The 24,108-nt window shown below is 39.0% G+C and overlaps 1 protein-coding gene across 4 annotated transcripts in view; it reads right to left on the bottom strand.

Moving 5' to 3' along the window:
* Positions 1-10,331: 10,331 nt before the first annotated feature.
* LOC134543176 (E3 ubiquitin-protein ligase RNF19A-like) overlaps positions 10,332-24,108 on the bottom strand; it is a 254,720-nt gene continuing 240,943 nt past the window's right edge. For all 4 annotated transcript variants that reach the window (XM_063388062.1, XM_063388064.1, XM_063388063.1 and 1 more), the window contains 4 exons: positions 22,216-22,411; positions 20,555-20,750; positions 19,272-19,560; positions 10,332-12,298 (listed from right to left, as the gene is read on the bottom strand). In XM_063388062.1, the coding sequence (XP_063244132.1) occupies positions 11,918-12,298; positions 19,272-19,560; positions 20,555-20,750; positions 22,216-22,411 (1,062 nt within the window). In that variant the 3' untranslated portion in view covers positions 10,332-11,917. The remainder of the gene's footprint in view (positions 12,299-19,271; positions 19,561-20,554; positions 20,751-22,215; positions 22,412-24,108) is intronic.

The raw sequence follows: 24,108 nt of genomic DNA, 5'->3' as shown, positions 1-24,108 counted from the left end.
GGGTTTCTCAAGGTACTTCAGTTTTCCCTCCACTCATTCATTCCATCAATGCTTTCAGAATCTCTTATGACCTAGGATGTCGAGCCTACCATTTCAATATTACCAGCTACCAGCTGCTTTGTAACAGGGATATTATTCAAGTGCCTGAGAAGAATACGAGAAGCGACACACCCACTCCAACTCCTGCGCCGTCCACTATCGGCCACTGATGGAGCTGCAGTTGGAGGATAAATTACTACTGTCCTATGAGAATGAATACTAAAACACAAGAGTTTAATGTTTTCAATAAAAATATCTATAACACTATAGCAAGTGAGTAAATGAAATTAATATAGATAAACATCCTTGCCTGTAATGCTTCCTTTAAGGGAAAATCGATTCATTATTTATTTGCCAATTTGATGCTCTGAGCAAATGTAAAATATTAACGTGCAAAACATAAACTGTTACTATATTCATTTATTAATAAATTATGTTCCATTTTCTAGTAAACAAAAAGTCATGGACTTGTTAGTCGCTGCACACTAGCCAGTGTTTGGACTTTGTGTTATTTTGGTTTGCTCAAATGACTTTTTGCATGGCTGGAAATCATTTCACTTGATACATGTCACCATTTCATTGGTAATTACCTAATAATTTGATACAATTTATGGGGCTGTAGCTTTTAATTTTTTCTGGGAAGTGTCAGGGATTTTTTTTTGGTAGAACTGCAGTAGCCATGTTGAACAAAATGCTGATGTAGAGTATGGTAACACCAAAAATCCAACCTGTTAAAAAGTACACTTTGGGCTATGTGGACAGACATACTGTGTTTTATCGCATAAAAGTTGCATAATGTTTTTGGTCCCGCTGTAAGATTCAAAACGCTTTGTGTAGATAATAAACCATACCTTTCCAGAGATCACAGGACAGTTTTCAAGTTGCAATCAGGCGGTGTTGATAGTTATAAGAAACAACAGTAAAACTCTTGGACATTCCCTCAAAATGCCATTTCCCATCTAATAGTCAAATATTTCAGTCCCACAATCTTGTCCATAAGATATACGTAACTTTTTTCCATGTAGACATTGCACAAAATCTTCATTTCCCATATAAAATTATATTTTTAAGTTGAAACACACTGTTAGAATATTACTGATTCCTTATTTAATTAACAGAAATAAGAAGTTTCCGATGTGTATACTATCTTGTGTGAGGTGGACTGCAGCTTACCCCCATGCCCTGATAAAATGGCAGTTAAGCCACTTTTTTTCCAACTTTGATAGCAGTATTGTCTACAGCCAGGGGGCTGTTATTGGCTAGGAACTACTTTATTGCGCCCTGATCCACTTATTTTTTAGCTTGAAACTTTTGCGCGTGAACTAACTTGTAGGACGTCAATAATAGTGGTTAAACATTTTCTGAAATTAGACTTCGTTAGAATAAGTGAGCTTGCTAAACAGTGGTGAAGTCAAATTCCCTCATTTGGAGTGTGGCGGAGGGATACGGACTGCCGGCGGAAGAGAGGACGGAGGAGGAAGAAGGTCAAGATGGAGGAGGGGCGGCTGTGAGAAAACGTGGGTGTAAGGTGCACAGGGGAGGAGTAAGGAAGCGAGACTGAAAAAGGACTGGATCAACGTGTTGCGAGTGGGTTGAGTGGAAGTGATGCGACAGACTCTTGTGTAGCCATTTTTCGGTAACCACTGAACCGCTGGAAAATCCCTTTGGTTGGGGAGTTGTGCAATAACCAATGGCGCCCGAACAAACGTGAGTCGGGGGTGGAAAACGTTACAACTGAGCTGGCGCCCGAACAGGGACCTGAAGAAAGAAGTATTCAGGGAGAAATATGGCTGCGAGAGAAGAGAAACAAAGGAGAAGCTGCGTGTAAGGTATTCCTGAAACAGGATGATTAAGGTCAGTGTAATTTGCCATAACAAACATGAGTGAAGTGCCGATACGAGACTGGATGGATGAGCTGAGTTCCGCGGGTTTTTGAGGGAGTTGTGTTTTGCGGAGGAAATAAGTAACTGTCACATGGTGTGGTTTTCCGTCGAGCCGAGCTCCTGTGAAACAATAGTTCTTTGTGTTCTAGAACTATGGCCGTCTGCTTATTATTCTTGTCCTGCTTTCGAGTGTTTTGTGGATAAGGGTAAACATAGTTACGTAATTAGGAGTTATATAACCTTTGTGCAAGTGGTTTAAGTATTGTAAACACAGGATACAGTCATGGCCCCAGTAGATACTCGTAGCGGTGGCGCGAGGGGTGACGCAGAACGGAGTAACGGGAATGAGAAGGATGTGGGGATAACCGCTGAAGGAGGGGAAAGTAGGGGAAGGGAGAGAGATGGTGAAGGGGCTGGCGCGAGCGTTGTTAGCCCACCCAGTGCGGCCGACAGCACACCGCTATCTCCGCAAGGTAGCGAAAGTAGTGAAGTCATGGACATGTTGAGGGAAATTATCAAAGGTCAGCAATCATTCCAACTAACGGTGGAGAACAAATTTCGTGAACAGAATAATCAGTTTATTGGATTGCGGGAGGAAATGAGTGCTTTCAGAAAAGAAATGAGGGAGGAAGGAGATAAAGTGATGGCTAGGCAGATTAGCTTTGAGAACTCCTGTGAACTGCGTTTAGGTGAGGTTGAAAATCGCCTGAGAGTAGTAGAAAGTGGGCAGGAACAGGGAGAGGGAAGGTGGATGGAGGTCAGCGGACAAGTTGCTGAGCATAGCCAGGAAATAACAAGGCTTGGGAATAAAATGTTAGCGCTGGAACAGGAGGTCAGGGTGCAGCCAGGGGAAAGTGAGCTTGTTAACCGGAGTCGAACAAGCAGGCTGGGAAGTGCAGCAGTAGAAACAGCTACCTGTGAAAGTCAGGGGGAAGTAAACAAGCGGGGAGAGACCAGGGAGGACAACACAAGTAGGGGTGGACGTTGTGCATCACAGTACCACGATCGTGACATACCGAAGTTCACCGGGAACGGAAATGTACACCCGCGTAAACATACCAGCAACCTAAAGGAGTTTTTTTCTATGTATGGTTGTGGGAGTGAGGAGAAATTGGTAGTGGCCAAGAGGTCAATAACAGGGGGTAGTAGCAACTGGCTTAGGCTCTGTGACCACCGAATGGCAAATTTTGCTGACTTCGAGCGTGAGTTTACCGCGGAATACTGGGACAAGAGAATTCAGGGAACTGATAGAGCTGAACTGTACCGGGGACGGTGTGTTGAAGGGAGCCTGGAGAGCCATCTGAGTAGTGTGGTAGAAAGAGCCAGGTACTATGACACGCCATTAGGTGAGGAGGAAATAATAACCATGATTTACACACAGTCACCACTGCGGGTGCAGGAGGCATTAGTGGGCAAGGAAATCACGACAATTGAGCAACTTAGAAAAGTGCTGAAGGAGTTGGATAGGCTCAGTGCGCTGCGTGAGAAGGGGGGAGGATTTTACAGGACAGGAAATCGTGACACAGACCATCGCTTAGAGCGTGGGATGGGGGGAAGTGGCGGAGGCCAAAGAGGCGACGGATGGAGTGGAGTAGCGCAGGAGGGGAGGGACGCCCAAGGTCACCCCGGGAATGTGAGGGGGGAAGGCAAGGAAGAAGGCAGGCCAGCCGATGGCAACAGCAACTGGCGAGGGGGGTGGCAAGGACAGGGGAGAGACAGATGGAGGGGTGGAAGGAAGGGAGACTGGGCGACTGCCGGTGAAGGGCGCGGAGCAGGAGAGAGGACAGACAGAAATCAAAACAATGAACACAAGGACGGTGCTGTTCCGGGAAACGGAGAGGGTCGCCTAGCCTAAGCTGCCAGGTTAGGCAGATCCACACTGATAGGAGGCAGTCTGTTGACCGGGCAGAAACCCGTGACAGCATTGATGTAATTTTCACTGACGATAGAAGTTTTTTATTAAACGAGGCAGAAACTGTAGTGAAAGGCAGAATCATTCCGGAACTGGTATGCAAGGTAGGAGACCAGGGTGTGGCAATCTTGTTTGATTCCGGGTCGGAAGTGTCTGGTGTGTGCGAACAGTTTCTGGAGAACTTAAACAGGTTAGGATATGAGTTTCCGGTACTTCCGGTGCCGCAGTTAACCATAATAGGAGCAACAAGGGGAAAAAGCAAGAAAGTAAATAAACAGGTATATCTGAATTTCAAGATAGGGCCAGATGAGTATTTTGCAAACTGTTTGGTCATCCCACAGTTAGCTAAGGAAATAATAATTGGCATTGATTTCATGGCAACGCACGAAGTAGTAGTAAGCTTTGTGACAGGGAGTATTTTCGTAAGCTCTAAAGAATACAGAATGCTGCAGGGCACAACGGTGTTCGAGCGGGGTGGGGGGTCGCTGCGAGTGCAGTACGTAGAGGAGTGGGAGAAGGGGAGAGAGGAGAGAGAACTAGCGCTTGCTGTAGGAGGGGAAGAGATAAGCAGGAGCCAGGTGTCCTTGAGTGGCTGGGAGGAGAGGTTGGACAGTGTGTTGGTGGCCTGTGAGGAGGGGAGTGAAGGGGAGAGAGAGCAGCTGCGGGAAGTACTGCGCCGCTATAGCGATGTGTTCAGCGACGAGCCAGGGCTGACAACCGAGTATACTGCAACCATACCGGTGACCAGAACCACCCCATTCAAAGGGAAAAGTTACCCAATACCTAGAGCATGCAGCGAGGAAGTGGAAAGACAGATCAAAGAAATGGTGGAGAAGGGTATTATAGAGCGGGGGAACAGCCCATTTGTCAATCCGCTTGTCTGTGTAAGGAAAAGCGACGGGAGTGTACGAATTTGTGTTGATTCCCGGGGGGTGAAAGATCATATTGTGCCTGACAGGCAAAGCCCGGTCGAACCTGATTCCCTGTTTGAATCATTTTACGGCAGTAAATATATCAGCACGACCGACTTCACAAAAGGGTATTGGCAGGTACCACTAAAGAAGGAAGATAGGATGTATACAGCTTTTTTGTACAGAGGGCGGTCGTATCAATTTAAAGTGCTCCCTTTTGGCCTACCAAATAGCGTTGGGGAGTTCTGCAGAGCGGTGGATGCTTCGTTGGGACCCAAGCTAGAGTCAGTGGTGCATACTTATGTAGATGATGTTCTGATTGCCACAGAGACGTTTGAACAGCATGTACAAATTTGGGATAAACTGTTGTGTAGGCTTAGAGAGGTGAACCTGACACTGAGGTTATCCAAGTCAAAGTTTCTGAGAAGAGAAGTAAAGTTTTTGGGGTTTCAGCTCAGTGCAGAGGGGATCAGACCGGACCCTGATAAAGTAAAGTTAATAAAAGATTTTCCTAGGCCACAGTCAGTCAAGGAGCTGAAGGGATTTTTAGGGTTGTGTAATTTTTACCGGCGGTTTGCCGAAAGATTTGCTGATACTGTGGAACCATTACTCAGGTTATTAAAGAAAGGTTGTAAGTGGCAGTGGGAGCAGGAGTGTGAAGACAGTTTTGAACGAGCAAAGGCCTTGTTTATTGACAACTGTATAGTAAGGCATCCTAACATGAACAAACCTTTTTTTTTGTGCACTGATGCATCCAGTTACGGAATAGGGGTGAAGTGCTTTCAACGAGGCGAGAAGGGGGAAGAGGAGCTTATAGGGTTGCTGAGTAGGACGCTGAGCCCTGCGGAGCGTGCGTATACAGTCACTGAGAGAGAGTGTCTGTCCGTAGTGTGGGGTTTGGGAAAGCTGCGTAATCTGTTGTTAGGTAGCTCGGTTGTGGTATTATCAGACCACCATTCGCTTTCGTTCCTTATGTCTTGCAAGTTAATGGGAAGCCGGCTAACACGCTGGTGTTTAGCAATGCAGGAATATCGTCTAGAGATAGTGTATGTGAAGGGGGGTGAAAACCAAGATGCTGATCTGTTGAGCCGCACCGTGATAGAGGGGGAGAAAATAGTGCTGGAGGAAAAACCACGCACGGGACCAGTGATGGCGGGGATGACCTTGGAGCGAGACGAGATCTTGGTGGCTGAGTTTGGTCAGCTAGGGGAACAGCAGAGAGAGGATCCTGTGTGGGGTGATGTGATCAAGTCATTGGAAACCACCAATCGGGTGGGAAGTAATGCAAGGGCAGAAAATTTAAAGCAGTGGTATTGTTTATCTGGGGGGTTACTTTTCAGAAAAGAAAAGGCAGGCACAGTGGACTGGAAGTTATGTGTTCCTGAGTGCTGGGTGAAAAGGCTTGTTTGGCATTTGCATCGCAGCAATGGTCATTTTGGGGCCAAGAAAGTTCTTTGGTTAGCAACAAATAGCTACTACTGGGTGAGCATGGAGAAGAGTATTAGGAAGATATTACGGAGTTGTGACATATGCCAGAAGGCCAAGTATCTGAATAGGAGCTGGGAGGGCAGTTGGGTGCCGATTATTCCTGAGGTGCCCGGGGAGCTGATCGCAGTTGATTTGTATGGACCATTACCAAAGGGTCGGGGCGGTGTTCAGTATCTGTTCGTAGTGTTGGATGTGTTCTCAAAGCTGGTCTGTTGTTATCCATTAAAGAAAGCTACCGCAGCTGCGTGTGTTAGCAAGCTGATCAATCAGTATTTCAGTGAGTATGGGGTACCTAAGAGGGTGCTTAGTGATCATGGGACGCAATTTACATCAGACATGTGGAGATGGGAGTGTGCCTGGGCAGGAACAGAAGTAGTTTACAGTTCTGTCCGACATCCCCAAAGCAATCCTAGTGAGAGAGTCATGCGGGAAATAGGGAGATTGCTGCGTACCTACTGCCATGATAGCCATAGTAAGTGGGCTGATGCAGTTCCGCTCATCAACAGAGTGCTTAATGAGCAGGTACACAGTGGGACCGGGTTCTCTCCTCGAGAGATTGTGACAGATGAAAGACAACGGGATGAGCTAGCAGGACAATGTGTGTTTCCTGCAGGCGATGAATTGAGTAGGGAAGATAGGGTGAAAGAAGTACGCCTTCGCTTGAAGCATGCAGCGTTAAAGAGGGGTCAGCAGCAAAGTAAACCGTTTCAGAGATTCCAGGTAGGGGACCTAGTACTACTCAGAGTTAGTGAGAAAAGTAACTATTTGCAGAAGGAAACCAAGAAACTTCACCTACTCTATGAGGGACCTTTCAGGCTAAGCAAGGCAGTGGGCCCGAATGTTTGGGAACTGGTGGGGGTCAAAAATAATGAAGTGCGGGGTATATTTCATCAAGGGTTACTGAAGCCTTACTTTTGTGACATGTGATTTGAGGGTGTTAAAGAAAGGGGCCATGACTGGATCTCATGTGGTAGGGGCAACATGGTTGGGTTACCCTAGTGGGAGACTAGAAGCCAGGACAACTAAGAGCCTGTGTAGATAAGTGGTGTTATTATATAGAGGAGAATGAGGAATGTTATTTGTGTTGATCATGCTACTAGTTAGAGTCCCGTAAAAATGGTTTTATTTTTCCTTAAATTTCGTTTTGAAAAAATCAAATTTCGGTTTTATTTCGCTGTTTTGGTTTTTCATGTTTACTTTAACTTTTGAGAATGGTTTTATGACCTACAAGTTTTGCTTGGCTAAATAATAGTGGCACGGCGTATACTCGTATACTGCACTCTAAAGTCAACACTATTGGCAAATAAAAATTGTAGGCTTGAAACAGCTCGGCACGGCCCGGTGCCGCCTAGCGCGCTGCCTCGGCACGGCCCGGTGTCGCCTAGCGCGCTGCCTCGGCACGGCCCGGTGTCGCCTAGCGCGCTGCCTCGGCACGGCATGTCTCAACTTAGTATTCTTTTAATATTTCTTGCTGCTGTTCTTTGTCCCGTTGACGCCGTATTCACTTGCTCTGCGGTCGTATTGGATTTGCTGAGAAGTGTAGTTACGGCAGTTAAAGGTCACTGATTTTGCTTATCAATCGGCGTAGTGCCATGTGTTCATGTTTACGAGTAGTAGAGGTGTAAAAGTAACGAAAAAAAGTGTACCCGTATGTATTCGTTACTATAACAATTAGTACTAGTTACTATCGTGTCGCTACGTTACTCGTTACTTCTGATACCGCATAACATGCAATGTTATTTTGCAGCAACGAATCGAGTCGTATTGCGTACGCGTACAGTATGACGTCACGTAAATAATAATAAATAGAATATAAACAATTAACAATATTTGATAATTAACAGTTTTTGTTAACCAAGAAACAATTAAATCTCATTAGAGCGGTTTTATTATATTATCTCTTTTAAGATAAAAACAACAAAAAACGTGAAAATACGCGATAATAAATAACAAAAACATACATATTTCTAATTTGTAAAAAATACTTTCTTATAAACAGTAAAAAACTTGGACGACAAATTTCCATATTATACTTAATAAACAAACATCGTTCTTTGTAACGTAAATTCATCGAATATGCGCGCGCATGCGTAAAACATACGAAAAATGCGAGTAACGAAATCCAGCCGTGTGTAACGTTTCGTTACTCGATACTAGATGGCGCACCCGTTACTCAGTCAGTACCGAATACATACAGTTTGCTACACCTACAGCTCTAACGAGTAGGTTGCCAAGCCAGTCAAACGTAGTTGAAAGCATGAGGTTGTTAACTGTTCAACATGAAAGGAAGAATTAAAATTTTATATTTCTCTACAAGATTAATGTGTAAATACAGCGGGTTGAAAATCATGGCAGCTATATTGTGTTGAAAACATCGCCGGTATTTTTTATTAACTTTGTGTTGATGCTCAGGTACATTTTTCTCTTTTTAATTAGTTTATGATTGCAATTACTGCTTTCGTTTCAAATTGTAATGATTACGTGACGGGAATACTGTAAATCATTATTTACTTTCATTACAAAGCGGCCATGTTGAAACTTAGAAAAATGGCGATGTGCCGTCAACGTCGTGTTTACTTGTTTTTCGCGATGTCTTGCATGGGTGGTCTAATTCATTATTATCAGTTTTATTTCTCGATGCTGTGCGATTTCGGTGTTTTGTCGCGAATTAAGGTAAATTGCGGTGTTATTTCGCGATATCGCGATTCGCGAAATTTCCGTGTCTCTACTACTAGTGCAGTGACTGACGTGAGCCTGCTGAGAGAGAAAGCCATCTGAATGTTGTGAGAGTCACCCATTAGGATGACTTTATCTGGGGGGTTGTGAGGTGGACTGCAGCTTACCCCCATGCCCTGATAAAATGGCAGTTAAGCCACTTTTTTTCCAACTTTGATAGCAGTATTGTCTACAGCCAGGGGGCTGTTATTGGCTAGGAACTACTTTATTGCGCCCTGATCCACTTATTTTTTAGCTTGAAACTTTTGCGCGTGAACTAACTTGTAGGACGTCAATAATAGTGGTTAAACATTTTCTGAAATTAGACTTCGTTAGAATAAGTGAGCTTGCTAAACAGTGGTGAAGTCAAATTCCCTCATTTGGAGTGTGGCGGAGGGATACGGAGTGCCGGCAGAAGAGGGGAGGGAGGAAGAAGAGGTTGAAGATGGAGGATGGGACGCTGAGAGAAAACGTGGGTGTAAGGTGCACAGGGGAGGAGTAAGGAAGCGAGACTGAAAAAGGACTGGATCAACGTGTTGCGAGTGGGTTGAGTGGAAGTGATGCGACAGACTCTTGTGTAGCCATTTTTCGGTAACCACTGAACCGCTGGAAAATCCCTTTGGTTGGGGAGTTGTGCAACAACCAATGGCGCCCGAACAAACGTGAGTCGGGGGTGGAAAACGTTACACTTGTAAACACCATTTTAAATGTTATAACCTTCATCTGTTCCATTGCCATTCGGGTCACAGTTTTTGTTTTAAATTTTCGTGTTGAATGACTAATTAATTTTAGTTTGGCGTGAGTTTGTATACTGTACTTTTTAATTAAACATAATTTCCATGGCACAGTTTTGTTGTTATTTAAACCTTGATCTGATCACAAAATGTGTGATGATCATGCAATAAAACACGGTAGTACACATTTCCTCTTTGAACAGATTGAAGATGACATGCATGCATCACTGATTTGATTTGTATGAGTTTTAAATCACACAGTTATGCACAAAAGATTAAGGCATCAGAACTTTCATGACTCACTAGAGCTTGCTTGGGAGAGTTGGACAGTCTCTTTAATAGTATGAAATAAAAGAATGCAAAATATTTACAGCAGATATTTTCTGTTGAGTTTGCATGGTACACCAAAACACAAGTTTTATTGGCATAAATGGTATCTCAAGAACATGAAAGAGACGGTTAGGAAAAACCTAAGTGTTTTTGGCTGTCAGTTTGGAGAATTGAGCAGGTGTACTGTAGGCTCAAATTTTTCAGGATTAAAAAGATTTAGTAAATCCAATTTGAGTCATTATAGATTGTACTGAAAATTCATTTGCAAGTCTAGTCTTCTTGTATTAACTTAATTTTGTGTAAAATTTAAAAAATAAAATTTTTGTATCATTCCCAACACATTTAATTTTCTGATACAGCACAAAAGCAAAAACACAGTATTTTAGTAAGTTTTTTTTTTTTTTTTAGCATTGTACATTTTGTTTATGCTTAAAAAAAACTGTTTGAAAATTAATTTTTTCAACAAAATACAAATATTTACAAACTAATTATTACATATTTTGCCAGTGCCTTAAAACTACAATTTTTTTTTGTAAAATACAATCAACTTTATAATACTGTACTGTATTTAAAACATTTAGGAAGCACAGAATACACTCAATCTTTCTGTTTGAAGCAGATGTTGGTTCACTAAGGTTTTCACCTGTGAGGAGACTTGCACTAGTGTGGGTGTGTGAGTTGTGTTATCCATTTATAACCATGACTTACAACACATGATAAATTTTTATGTACTGGACTTTAAATAATAAATTCAAATAAAGAAAATAAGGTAAGTTAGTTAAAAAAAAATTATTATTTTCTTAAATATCAGACACATTTAGTACAAATTTATGCCTGGCATAATATTGAAAGTAACAGCAAACCTAAGATATTGTGGGAGAAAATAAAATTCCGAGAACAACATACAACAGAATGATTTGCCTTCAAAGGCATTTATTACATATACAGTAAAAAAAAAAAAACTGGTTTATAATGTTGGTTTATTTTAAAGTTTTCAAAGTTATGAAAATACTATGGAAATTGCCACTTCCCTACCAACAATTTTTAAGGAACATCAAACAGGCGTGTGAATCTGTATGCATGCAAAAACTTTATGTATTTTATTTTACTGTGACTGTTGTATATCATACATTTACATACACATCATTACGGCATACTTATTTCATCATGGTTTTTGGCACATCAAGCACAAAGAAGCTAATATCTTGCCTACTTGAACAATGATTCAAGTGATATGTAGTAATAAAAAAATTCAGTCAGATTTTTCCCACAAAAACAGAAGCTATCTCCCGAATATTTACTTTCCACAAGCATCCAATTAAAGATAGGAACAAAATTAAATGTAGTTTCCCAAAATGATGAACTACACACTTAATATATTGACGATGCTGACACACTGAAGCATAATTCAGTCTTGTATCAAAAGTCTTTTAAAAAATCAACCATGTTGCATTAAAACTTATTGTCACCTGCAGCTAGTTTAGTATATCACCAAAGTTGCATCACCAAACTTTTTATATATAAAAAAAAACCTAAATATTAAAACAATTTTTTTAGATTTCAGAACCATTTTACACATTTCCAATAAATACCATTTCATAAACCAAAACTAAACCAAGACATAAACATAGCCAAAAGTGTAACAAACACATTTAATAAACTAAAAAAATTTCATTCATTAAAAAAATTAAATCAATACTCTTAGGAAAATTTTTGAATGTATCATTTTAAAACTACTCACAACATATAAATTATAACAAAACAAATACAAATTTTGTTGCAATTTGAGTTTGAAATTTTTTTAACAGACATTCATGAACAAAAATTTACGCTGCTGTGTAAAACTCAACATGAGAAAATGAGACTGCTGATTTAGAGTAAGAGCTGACACACGCACAAGCAAGACTACACGTGTTCGCAAGGTATCTGGATCCTGGTTTGGTCGCCGGAGGGCTCCGGTATGACGGGCAGCGTGGGCGTCTGTCGAGCCGAGCTCTGGGGCTCCCCGTCCGCGGAGGTGCCGGCGCCCTCGCCGGGCTTGCGGTGCTTGGCCAGCCTCTTGCCGTCCACCGACGACGAGTGGAAGAACACGCTGCGCAGCGACGACGAGCTGGACCGGCTCCGGTCGTCTGCTGCGTCGTCGTCGCCCGACAGGTTCTCCCCGCACGGCGACTGGCCTCGCCAGCGCCCGCTGCACGTCTCGATGAAGCTCACGTGGTCGTCGAACCTCACTCTCTCCGAGCCCCCGTCCTCGCCTCCCGTGGTCCAGCTGCTGCTCTCGCTGGCCTGGCAGAACCACCAACGTCTTTGAGTAGCTGACCCCAAGCAACACCAGGGACGGAGGTAAAGGGACAGCCAAACATCCAGTCCTGGTGTCGGGAATCTAACTTTGTAACATTTTGTTTACTGGCCAGGATCTCTACCCACTGAGCCAACACCTCGGACCTAGTAACGTTCAGCAACCTAAATAAACTACCAGTACAATCCATTATCTGCAATCGACATTCTAAAATAACAAAATGTTTTTTATTGATCCAGAAACATTTAGGAGAAGCATTCATTCTATTATAACTGAATATGAGTTAAACATTTTTTTACTGTTAGTAATTGTTATAGGAAAATCTTTTTTTGGTGAAAAAAAGAGTACTCATGCATTTCAAATAAAAGCCATACTTAACTCTTTCAGTAATGAAATCGACTGTAGTCGATTGCTATCCTCTTAGTTTAAAGTGCTGTGATCGACAAATGTCGATTTGCAACACTCAATTCAGTGCGGAAGTCGATTTTATTCCCGGCTTGGTTATTTTCTACGTCTGTAATAGCCAGCAATCTGTTGAGGAAATTGTCAAATACTTGAGTTAGTGTGCTGGTGGTTCAGTGGATAAAAAATAAATTTTTCTTTGTTATAATACTGATAATGTCACTGAATTGTTGCTGTGATATTTTTCTCTTAGAATCTTTATCTTACAAAATTATTTAATTTGTATAGCAAAAATGATGGCAAAATGACGAACTAAATATTTTTTTGTATTTTTATATGCGTTAAAAATATGTTTCTATTTAGTTTTTGTTAACATTTTGAAGAGAGATAGAGTAAAAGAAATACTATCCTGCGTAAAATAATTGTTTTTATTCCATTTTGTTAGGATACATGATTTATAAATTATTACAAAGCAATATTTTCAGAGAATTTTTTTTTTGGTATTAGACAAAAGAGATAGTTTGCATTGCAATTTTTTGTAAGAAAAAAAAAAACTTTTTTCATGGCAGAAATCATGGCAGACCGTAAGCGTTTTTATGATCCATCAAAACAAGAATATTACGAAAAATTGCTAAACAAACTAAATTTTTTTTATGTATTTTTTTATGTGTTAAAAATATGTTTCTATTTAGTTTTTGTTAACATTTTGAAGAGAGATAGAGTAAAAGAAATACTATCCTGCGTAAAATAATTGTTCTACATAAAATCAAATGTTCCTGAACATATCTACTAAAGAATGCCAAAAACTATGGACTAAGAAAACCAAATGATTGTATGTAACATAATTTTTTATATTAATTTTATTATGCACTTCTATGTTTATGTAAAATATTGTTTATAATTTAGTGTCAAAAAAGGTCTGTCATGATATAATAGTGTTTTAGCAACTACTCATTTATACGTTCGCAACTTTCGAAGCTATGCTAAATAATAAATTATAAAAGTTCAATTTTTATAAATAATAGTTTTTGATATTTATTTCTAGTAATGTTATTCATCAATTTACTAATAAAACAAATTAATGATTTTAAAAATTATCATGTGACAAAATTTCTTGGTAAGCCTAATATATTTCTTAAAACTGTCAATTTATTAAATTATAAAATAATATTAAAATTTTTCACCAATCCTAATTTTCAAGTAAAACAAAATAATAAAAATTTTCAACTTTTTAATTATTTTTTTTTTCTTCAAAAAATTACGCACTTAGGGTAGTTTCACGAGTAAAAACGCTGCACCGAAAGAGTTAAGATAAAAGTCTTCAAATTCTCTGTAACTTTTTAAGCAAATTAAGAACAGACTATCAGATAAAAAAATTTGTACCTACTGCAGACCTGCCAACTCTCACGATTTTGGCGTGAGGCTCACGATTTTAAGGTCCATCTCACGCCCTCACGCCAAAAAGGTGTTTCCTCACGATTTTTCGGTGCCCCGAGATTTTTTTAACTACATAATTATATTGCATCAGCAAGGGGGAATATTAGTGGCAACGCAACTGTTAATAAGCTGTTAAGGTTGCATTTATTTTGAGGTTCAGCTGTGTAAATACTCTGATTTATTTCTTTTTAGAAAGATGTTTCCCGATAGTGACATTGCCAAAAAATATCGCTGTGCGAGGACCAAATCTGCAGCAATATTGGGACAAATGGATCAAAGTTCGCATGAGAAACTTGTATCTGTGTTACGTAATACACCATTTTCCATCGCAACCGATGGTAGTAATGAAAGTGATTGCAAACTTTACCCCATTGTGGTTACTTTCCACAGTAAAGACAAGCTTGAAATTCAAAATAGGCTCTTGGCAGTACCAGTTCTCAAAGGCAACTCAACAGGAGTAAATATTGTTGGTATTTTACTTGATACCTTAAAAGAAAACAACATCCCGTTTTCAAACTGTTTGACACTAAGCGCTAACAATGCGCCAGTGATGATGGGACATAAAAGTGGTGTGGCTGCTGTTATGAAAAGTAAAATTGAAAATTTGATTGCTGTTAGTTGTCCATGCCATTTGATAAACTTATGTGCTGAAATAGCTGCTGCTTGTCTTCCATCTAAAGTGGATGACATTTAGATTGATATATTTTACTACTTGGAAAAAGAGTGTAAATAGGAAAGAAAATCTAAAAGAATTTCAGATGCTGCATGATGTAGACACTAGGAAAGTCCTCAAACATGTGTGTACACGATGGCTTTCGTTAGGAAAATGCTTGACAAGGTTGGTAGAACAATGGCAGCCATTAACCAATTTTTTATTTTTTTTTGGTAGAATGTCGGCCTGAATTTGCAGATGAAAGCAGGAGCACACTTCAGAACTACAAAATCCCCAAACTAGTTTCAAAAATAGGTGAATGTTCAATTCCATCTCAACAAGGTCGTCAAAATAACCTCACAGTTTTGTCCAGTGCCACAAACACAGAAAGTAGTAGTAATACAAACAGTAGCCATGCAGTGTCTTCAAATGATAATAAATTTAAAAAAAAACATTTCCAAGTTAACTTTTTTCAGTAAAATAGCTTCTAAACCTGACAGTTAAAAGAAGCGCAGTTCTAAAATGGATGTGACCAACTCAAAGAAAATCAAGTTAACACACAGACCTAAAATGAAAACATCAGTTCCTCAGGTACCAGCAGAAAAAGGTAGGACCTATGTCATCCCAACTTGCTAGAGAAGAGAGGCTATTCATGTTTTTATCTTGTGATTTAAACAAGGCATTTTGCATGTTTCTCTTAAATGTAATCCCTATGTTCGACAAGACCAATGTACTACTACAGTCACAAGAACCTCAGATTCAGAAACTGAAATCCACACTTACGACCTGTTGCGAAACTTGATATCAAAATTTGTGTGTGCTAATGTAGTAAAATCATCTACTTCTCTTTTGGAGATTGATTATCACACTCATGATAATCAAAAAAAGGATAAAGATTTGGTTATTGGTAGTGCGGCATTCAAAATTGTGGGTGGTTTGAGTGTTGAACAGGGCAAATTGTTTTACAGTTCAATTAAGCAGTATTATGTGGCTGCATATGACTACATAGTACACAAATTTCCTTTAAAAAGTACATTTCTAGCTCATGCAGAAGTAGCATGCATTGAAACCATAAGCCATGCATCTTTTCTAGTGCAAGATATTTTGTTGATAAATTTCCAAATATTATTATTATTATAGAAGGACGAAATACAGATGCTGCAATTGATGTTTTGGAGTCACAATTTTCTTCATTTCAAATAGAAGATATTCCTGATGAAATATTGAAGCAGGAAAGAATTGACTCTAAGTGGTCATTGATTGGACAGATGAAGACTACAGATGGGAGTTTGAAGTATGACAAGTTAGCTCAACTTATGCTAGGTATTTTATCCATTCCTCATAGTAACGCCAAGTGTGAGAGGATCTTCAGCCAGGTAAAGAAGACAAAAACCCAATTCAGATCGTCATTATCGGAAAAATCGCTTGAAACATTGCTAAAAGTAAAAACTGCACAAGAGGGCGTGTGTTACGAACAACTCTTCGATGAAAAATTTTTGAAGGCTGCAAAATCTGCAACCTATAATTTGTTGAAATAAATTTTGAAGCAGAGACCATGTAACATATGTACAGGTGTGTCACTTAAATTTAAAGATTCGCATTTGTTGTTTTTTATATCTAACATGTATTTGTGGGCCTGAAAATTTTTATCGAGGACCTCATGATTTTTTTGATTTAAATGTTGGCAGGTCTGCTACTGTAAGAGCTTTAAAAACATTTTGTTAGTGAATTAACAATTATATTTTATAATATGTCTTGTACTTTTCAGTGCATAATGCATTAAATAGTTGACATTAAAAGAGGCAAGTGTAGTAATAAAATGTAGTTATGTAACTGTGTAAATTAAAAAATGTTGAGTAAAGATAGTTTTTCACTTCACATAAATTTCATCAAAATTTATCACTCAATATGATGATGATGATTATGACGACGACAACGATGATGATGATGACACTGCAGTTAGTACTTTACTATTTTGAGCTTTAAAGGCTCTTCGAAAGTGAGTTCATTAAGGTATGTTCCCAGTGATTCAAAGATGGATATTTCCTACGACTGTGCCACTGCTCTGTGACATTCTAGTATACACTACACACAGGGCACTGCTTACATTCCGAAACTCATGTTCTTCCCAGTTCTTTCACCCAAAAACATATAATCCAGTGTAAGTTGTGAAGTTGTGGTCAGATGGAGAAAAAGGATGATCAGGTTGTGTGGTGAGTGAAAAAGAGAGGAGGGGAACTGAAATACTACATGCTAATGAGTATAAAAGATAAATACACCTGTTCCTCGAAGTAACACTATCAGATTCGAACTAGCACTTTTTTTCGTCTATGTGAATATTTAATTTACATTCACGTACAACTGCAACAGAAACTGTGTAAAATTAAACATAATACAATGACATAATACTACGAAGAATAAAAAGACAGACAAACCTTACCTTAATTATTATTCACTTCATTCTTTGCCTGATTACTTGAGCCCAATTAAAAAGGTTCAATAGTTATATTATACAGAATATATCCAACACCCATCTGTGTTCTTCCAAAGTTAATAAACTATGCTGTTCCACAAGTCAGCACACTATAGAGCTCTGTTGAGGAAGGCCAGAAGCTTTGCTTGCCAGCCGTGCCAGAAGACTTGCGCAAGTAGCAAGTTAGTGGTTAGAGACTGAAGTTTTATAGTTGGCAGACATTCATTTTGTAAACAGTGTGTGGACTTACGTTAATGGGTTAAATAATATTTATTGTTAATAATATAATTATTTTGTGTTTCAAATTTTGTTAGTACCTAATTAGTAAGGAAATGTTATGCCCAGGGCTAATTATGTTTAAAATGCAGCCCATGAATTTTTTAACATTGTATTTTTACTTCAGAATGTTTAATCTCAACATGTAAATCTTTATCAAAATTTATTTTAAATGTGTTAAGATTAAGTAGTAATACTGTAAATTGATTTTAACAGCAGTGTTAGAAAACAATTTTTTTTAATTAACATACACTCTTATCGAGAGAAAGTATTTGATAAATGCTGTTTTGATTAGCCCTTTGTTTTCCCAGAATGAATAAGGGTGTTAATTCGAGGGGTTTGTATATCTGATGGGGAAACATTTCAAGCAGAAAAGTAGATAAATGTTGACAAAAGTGTTTTGTATGTTATTAACAAAATTAGTTACGAAAACTAAATTTTATTTTTGATGCCAGTCAGTCTGCAAAAGCTTTGTTTGTGGTTTGTACATACCCATATTTGAAATTATTATAATTATTTTGCAAAGCTTATAAATTAAATGTGTTTATAAACTCTATAAATAAGATTTACTAAGCAGTATATCTATAAAATAGTGAAATTTTAATTTTTTTTTACCATTAAAATGAGTGTCTTCAGAATACTAAAATTATACCTAATCCTAATGTATACATTATGAGAAATTATAACAGTGCAGGTCCTTACCCTTTATGATATATAAAACATTTATGTAAATATTATTATGCTTTATGATCTGATATGATGCACTGTTAAGTTTTTGGCATAATTTAAATAACAGCTGTTTGTTCAGTTTACAGGTTTTGTGTGTTGGGAATGTGTTTTTATGATCATGTTTACTTTAGTTTTCAAATATTTCTGGTTAAGTTATGTTATTTATTTTGGTAAAGCTGCTGAAGGTCTTTTTACCTACTATAGCTTGGTGTTTTGAGTTTTCATGTGCATTCATGTATTATTAGGTATCTTTGACTGGAAGCAGGCTAATGCAATATGTCTGCAAATTACATCAGTGTAACAATAATAATAGTGTGGGAAAAAGGACCCATGATATATTCTATGGAAAAAACTGCAAAGAATCTTGCAAATGTTTCAAATTGTGAAGTGTGTTATTATTGACTGTTATTTTTATGATTGTCTGTGATCGATTGATGTATCATGTGGGTGAGTCCTCAATGAAAAAGAAATCTGCCCTTTTTTTCCAGTCACTTGTTCCTTATGGTACTAAAATGTCGTGTCAGGTGGCAGTCAAAATATAATCCAGAATAATGCAGTTGTAGTAAATTTCATGGCTGTGGTCTGAGCGACACTGATCTGGAAACCTTTTATGGAAAAAAATAATTTGTTGACCACAGTCATCGGTGAGAGTCCATCATAATGCAAAAATGAACTTTGTATCTGTGCCGAGAATAGTGCACTTTGCACCGTGCATCATGAGCAAACATTTCTACTGTTCTTCGGTACCATGGAAGCTAAAATTTACGTTCAAAATAGTGATCTTAATTTGATAAAATTTTTGTTAATAATCTGGAGCAGTATTTTGGGTGTAAGATGGCCACCATTTTGCTCTGTGAATTTTTGGTAATGAAGAATAAAAGAAGATAGACCAGTGAATGTTTATCGAGACTTGATTTTAGTTTTATTAAAGAAACATAGCGTGTATTGTTTTCTGCAACTTGGGCAGTATTTACAGTGCCCAAGAGCTAACCTGTCTGTCCAGCGGCGGGCGGCGGCGACCCCGCCTCGCGTGCCCCGAGGACAGCTCCTCCAGCGAGCTGAGCGAGGCCGGGCCGGCGGCCTCGTCGTCCGCATGCACCTCGGCGCTCGAGTCCACCTTGAAGTTGAGCACGGAGCCGGCGAGAGCCCGGGTGGAGGCCGCCCCGTCGTCCGCCATGGACACTGAGACCGACTTCTCGGAGAGGCTGGTGGCAGCGCTGGCTGTCTCGCTGCTCATGCTGAAGCGCTGGGTGGAGGCCACGTCCGCCTGCACCTCCAGCCTGGTGCCGACACTCTCGCTAGTCACCACTCTCGCTAATCAGAGCCCTGCTCGTCCAGACATGCAGTTCATCCAGAGGGGATGCAATCACAAACATGTTCCTTTTGTAACTCCTACATCAATTCGTAGGTTCAAAATTCAGGTCTACGTATAAAACTTAAGCTGTAGGAAAAGTGGTTATTTATGAGAAAAATAAAACAACTTTTCTAGTTACACCCATTCAAAACTTGTATAACATGCATTTTAAGGAAAATTCTGTTTAATCTGCACTTTCAGTGATCCAGACAGGTTCCAGTTCCATCTAGTCCGGTTTAGCAGGACTCCACTATAAGTCACAAATTTATATGTCTTGTTTTAAAGAACTTTGCAAGAATGTTAAAGATGGCAGTATCATCCAGCTTTATTATATTAATTTCATACTGACTAGGTAGCATTCACACGAATGAGCCATTCAGTTTTCAAAATGACGATGGTGTTGGGTGATTGTAGGATAGAATACCAGTGTGTCAGCATTTCCTAATGTGGCTCAGACAGCAACCCAAACAATTGCATGCAGCTAGTATTAGCGCACTCATAAAACTATGGGATGGGTTCATAAATATTATTGGCGATTAAAAATAGGTGGTACTCCCAATTATTTCAATGAAATAATTTTGTTACAGCCACAAAAATTGTGGTGGTTGTAGAACTTAATTCAATTGAAAATAATCCAGATGCTCAGTGTTCCACCTTCATTACTTTATTATTTACAATAAAAAAATGTTATCCAGCTCTAACTTCAAAGGTGTACACCAGCTTTTGAAAGCTCTTTAGACCGTAAGTCGTAGAGTTTGATGAACCAGCAGCTGAAGTTCTTTATCAAATTCAGACATTCTGTATATATGACATACATACACATAGCCTATAAACATACAGAAAAAAATTAAAACCTTTAAGCAGTCATATAATAATAATGTTAATAAGTATTATACAAAATGACCTCCAGCCAGACACACCTCTGTCCGCCAGGCACCACGCTGGACGTGATACTGCCAGCAATGCTTGCCCCGGCCAGGGCGACGTTACTGGCCGACTCCCGGTCGTTCTCGCGGCCGAGACGCTCCAACTGGCTCCCACTACCCAGCGACAGAGACACCTCCCCTATGGAAGGGTTGGCACCTCGGTGGCTCACTGCATCCATGGACACTGCATCTGCAACATGCACACGCTCGTCACAACACGCACGTCTAATGGAACCGCATAATCGCATCCGGTGAATGAGTGAGATTTTTAACATGATGTCCAAGTCATTCGAGATGGACTTCATGTGAAATGATGAGACGTACTGGAATGAATGGGTACAGGAAATGTAAAAACCCAGAGAATAAATAACATTCACCAACATCCCCAATAGAAAAAAAAATGAGTTGTACTCCACTGGGATTCAAACCCAGATTTCCTTGGAGAGAGGCAAGTGATCTAATTACTCAACTACCGTGCTCTTTCAATAAGCATGATTCTCCCCACCAACTTTCAAATAAGATATTTACTACTTCCAATATAGTAAGGCAGTCTTCATAATTCTCTCACAATTTAACTGAAATAAATGAAAGACTGAAATATTTACTCCTCCTGCTGCCTCTGTTAGTAGTAAGAGTTCTGTAAGTTTTTTTTTTCCTAATTTAATAATGATGAAACCTACTAATTAATTTTTTCAGAAGCAAACAGAATAATATAATATGAATATTTTTTTGATGAAAGTAGAATTAATGTTAGTCACTAAAACTTTTTTAGCTATCTATATAGTTAATGGTAGCAATGAAATAATATAGGATAGTGTATTTTATTCTATGCATGTTTTTTTTACATGTAGTGGTGAAAGAAGAACAGCAGTAAATGTGTGTGGAAGGAACACTGTTGCATTTTTAATACATCCAAAACTAAATAACCATTACAATAAAAAAATCACTCAGCATACTTAATTTTTACCAGTTTGAACTAAATGTCACGTGTTACTATGTTATTTAAGATATTTCTAGCTTTAATTGAATGCTCTAGAATCCCTGTTCCTAACCTTTTCAATCTTATTACCCCTATGACTTATCAAGGAAACTGATTTTATTCCCTTTAAAAAAATTTTTTTACGAAAACAACATGCATACAAATAGCCTTACTTAATCATAAAATTGCACAAAAATATTCATAGTTACAAAGTACTTCCTTAAATAATTAATGACAGTTAATGTAAAGGTTTGAATTTTTTTCAATCGCAAGATTTTTTTTGTTAGGTTTAGTTTCATTTAACGTACATCTCAAGTCATGTTCCACATTCAGATTATTTCTGTTCTTTGTTTTTACTGTTACTAAAAGATGATAACCACTCTCACATCTATAAGTGGTAGCAAAATGTATTATCATTCTAAGAGCTCTGTCAGCTATAATAGAATATTTTTCACCAAAATGTACTGAGGTCTTAATTTTGAAATTCCACTTTGAAAGTGATATCCCTGCGTAGTCCGAGATATTCTACTTTGTCTGACACATGTAGCGCTGATACCAAAAATGACCTGCATTATTACCCATGCAAAATAGCCATTTTACCCCCGCAGGGGTATTTACCCCCAGGTTCGGAACCTATGCTCTAGGATCCTCTGTCAGTCCAATACCATGTACCTACCAGTATTTCTAGCGCCCAGGACTCCCAGCAAGTCGTTCTCATCGTCAAATTCAAAACGCACTCCAGCACCAGATGTGGACACCCCACAGCCACCGGAACGACATAAGGATACTGGAACCACTCCGTAAACGTAGAAGAGAAGGATCGGTACTCCTATGCCAACTGCAAGACCCGCTAGCACTGGAGAGACTAACACCTGCGAACAATTAACAGACAGACTTCACTGTCTACACTTAGTACAACTTAAATTATAAATTAGTTTTTAAAACTATCTTCTGATGTTTAAAATTTCTTATCCAAACTTCAAAATAAATAAAAAAAATTAACCATATCATGGCAACAACAGAATATCATAAAATAATGCTCCAGAAGTTAATACCTTAAGAGTAAAAGTTTTTCACCAGCATTTTATTCTTTATACTTACACAATACACACTCTATATAAAGAATTAAGAAAACTGATAACCTTACAAGACCGATATAATAATAAGCTTATATGGCCAAAAAAACAGTTGTAAAAAACAAGTCATAATACTTACACCACCTTTTTACAAACTAGTCTGTAAAGATTAGAGTAAGCTCTTTACATCTCCAAAATACAGCAGCCAGTGTTCATCTTAGAATATCCAAGGTACTACACCAAACTTGTGAAAGTTGTGAAAATGTGGATCCAGAATGAGGAGGAGGGGGGGGGGGGGGTGATCAGTGGCACATGCGCCCTCTCCCTAAAAAAAAAGGTAAAAGATTCGCTAGAAAAAATTACTTCTGTAGTAAATTTTTTTGGTTGGATTTTATCTTAAAAGATTTATCAAATACAGATGTATAACCATTAACAACTTAAACTCCTATGCCATAGTAAAAGCACCCAGAAAATGTTCAACCTGGGTCCTCACAGGAAATATTCATTAGATTAACCGAAAATCCACGAAGTAAAAGTATTCCCCTCATATATCTCAAATTTATTTCAACAATATAAACAATAATTAACGAACAATGTAAGACCTGGGCGGAGAACATTAAAATGTAAAAGCATTTGAAAATCGTAACAACGTACACGGCTGTCAATAAAAGCTTAACTACATTCTCAAAATGCAGGATTGTTTGATATTTACAAGTCACAAACTCTTATAAAATATTTAAGTTCCACCCGTAAAACACACAAAAAATACTTTAAAAAACCCAAATATAAACGGAGGAGGAAAAACAAAGAATGTCGGCTTCAGGGCAAATAATTAAAAAAAAACTAAACTCTATCATCATTTATTCTTTTGAGGAACAAATCAAAATATGTAAGGAAAATGTCTGGCTAAAGCAATTTACATAAGGGTCATCCTCCTCTCAACCATCACTGCCAGCCAGACGAAGAGGTGGTGGTGGTGGAGGTGAGGGGACCATAATCGAGGGAATACAAGAAAGCACGGCCGTGACTTCGAATGAAGACGAGCCTTACAGAGTGCACTACAGTTCGCGGTGACGACCCAATTACAGGGCGAAACCCACCCTCCTCCGCCTTCTACCGGCGGTGTTTGGGAGAAGAGAGAGGTGGGGGTCATGGAAATTAAGAGAGTCCTCTTCGATCGGCGCATGTCAAAGTACAGATGCCAGCACCACTCACCCCGTTACTGATGGTGCACGTTGTACTGAACGAGAAGAAATTAAAGAATTACCAAATATTAACTTTGGGCTTCACCAGGATTCAGGTCGTGAACTCCATCGCGTGACAAAAACACACCATTAGCTAACTCTTGAATGACCAACACACGCTGTCACGTATGTTCACCTTCCGCGGAGACGTAAACAAAGGGTTAAAAACAAAGAAAATGTTTTGCATCAAAGTCTCAATACGGACGCGTCCTGCAACTCCAAACTGTCGTCCGTAAGTTCCCCGCCAAC

This window comes from Bacillus rossius (assembly GCF_032445375.1).
Source record: "Bacillus rossius redtenbacheri isolate Brsri chromosome 9 unlocalized genomic scaffold, Brsri_v3 Brsri_v3_scf9_2, whole genome shotgun sequence".
NCBI lineage: Eukaryota > Metazoa > Arthropoda > Insecta > Phasmatodea > Bacillidae > Bacillus > Bacillus rossius.
Note: the sequence above shows the minus strand (reverse complement) of the source record. Positions and strands in the feature narration are given on the sequence as shown.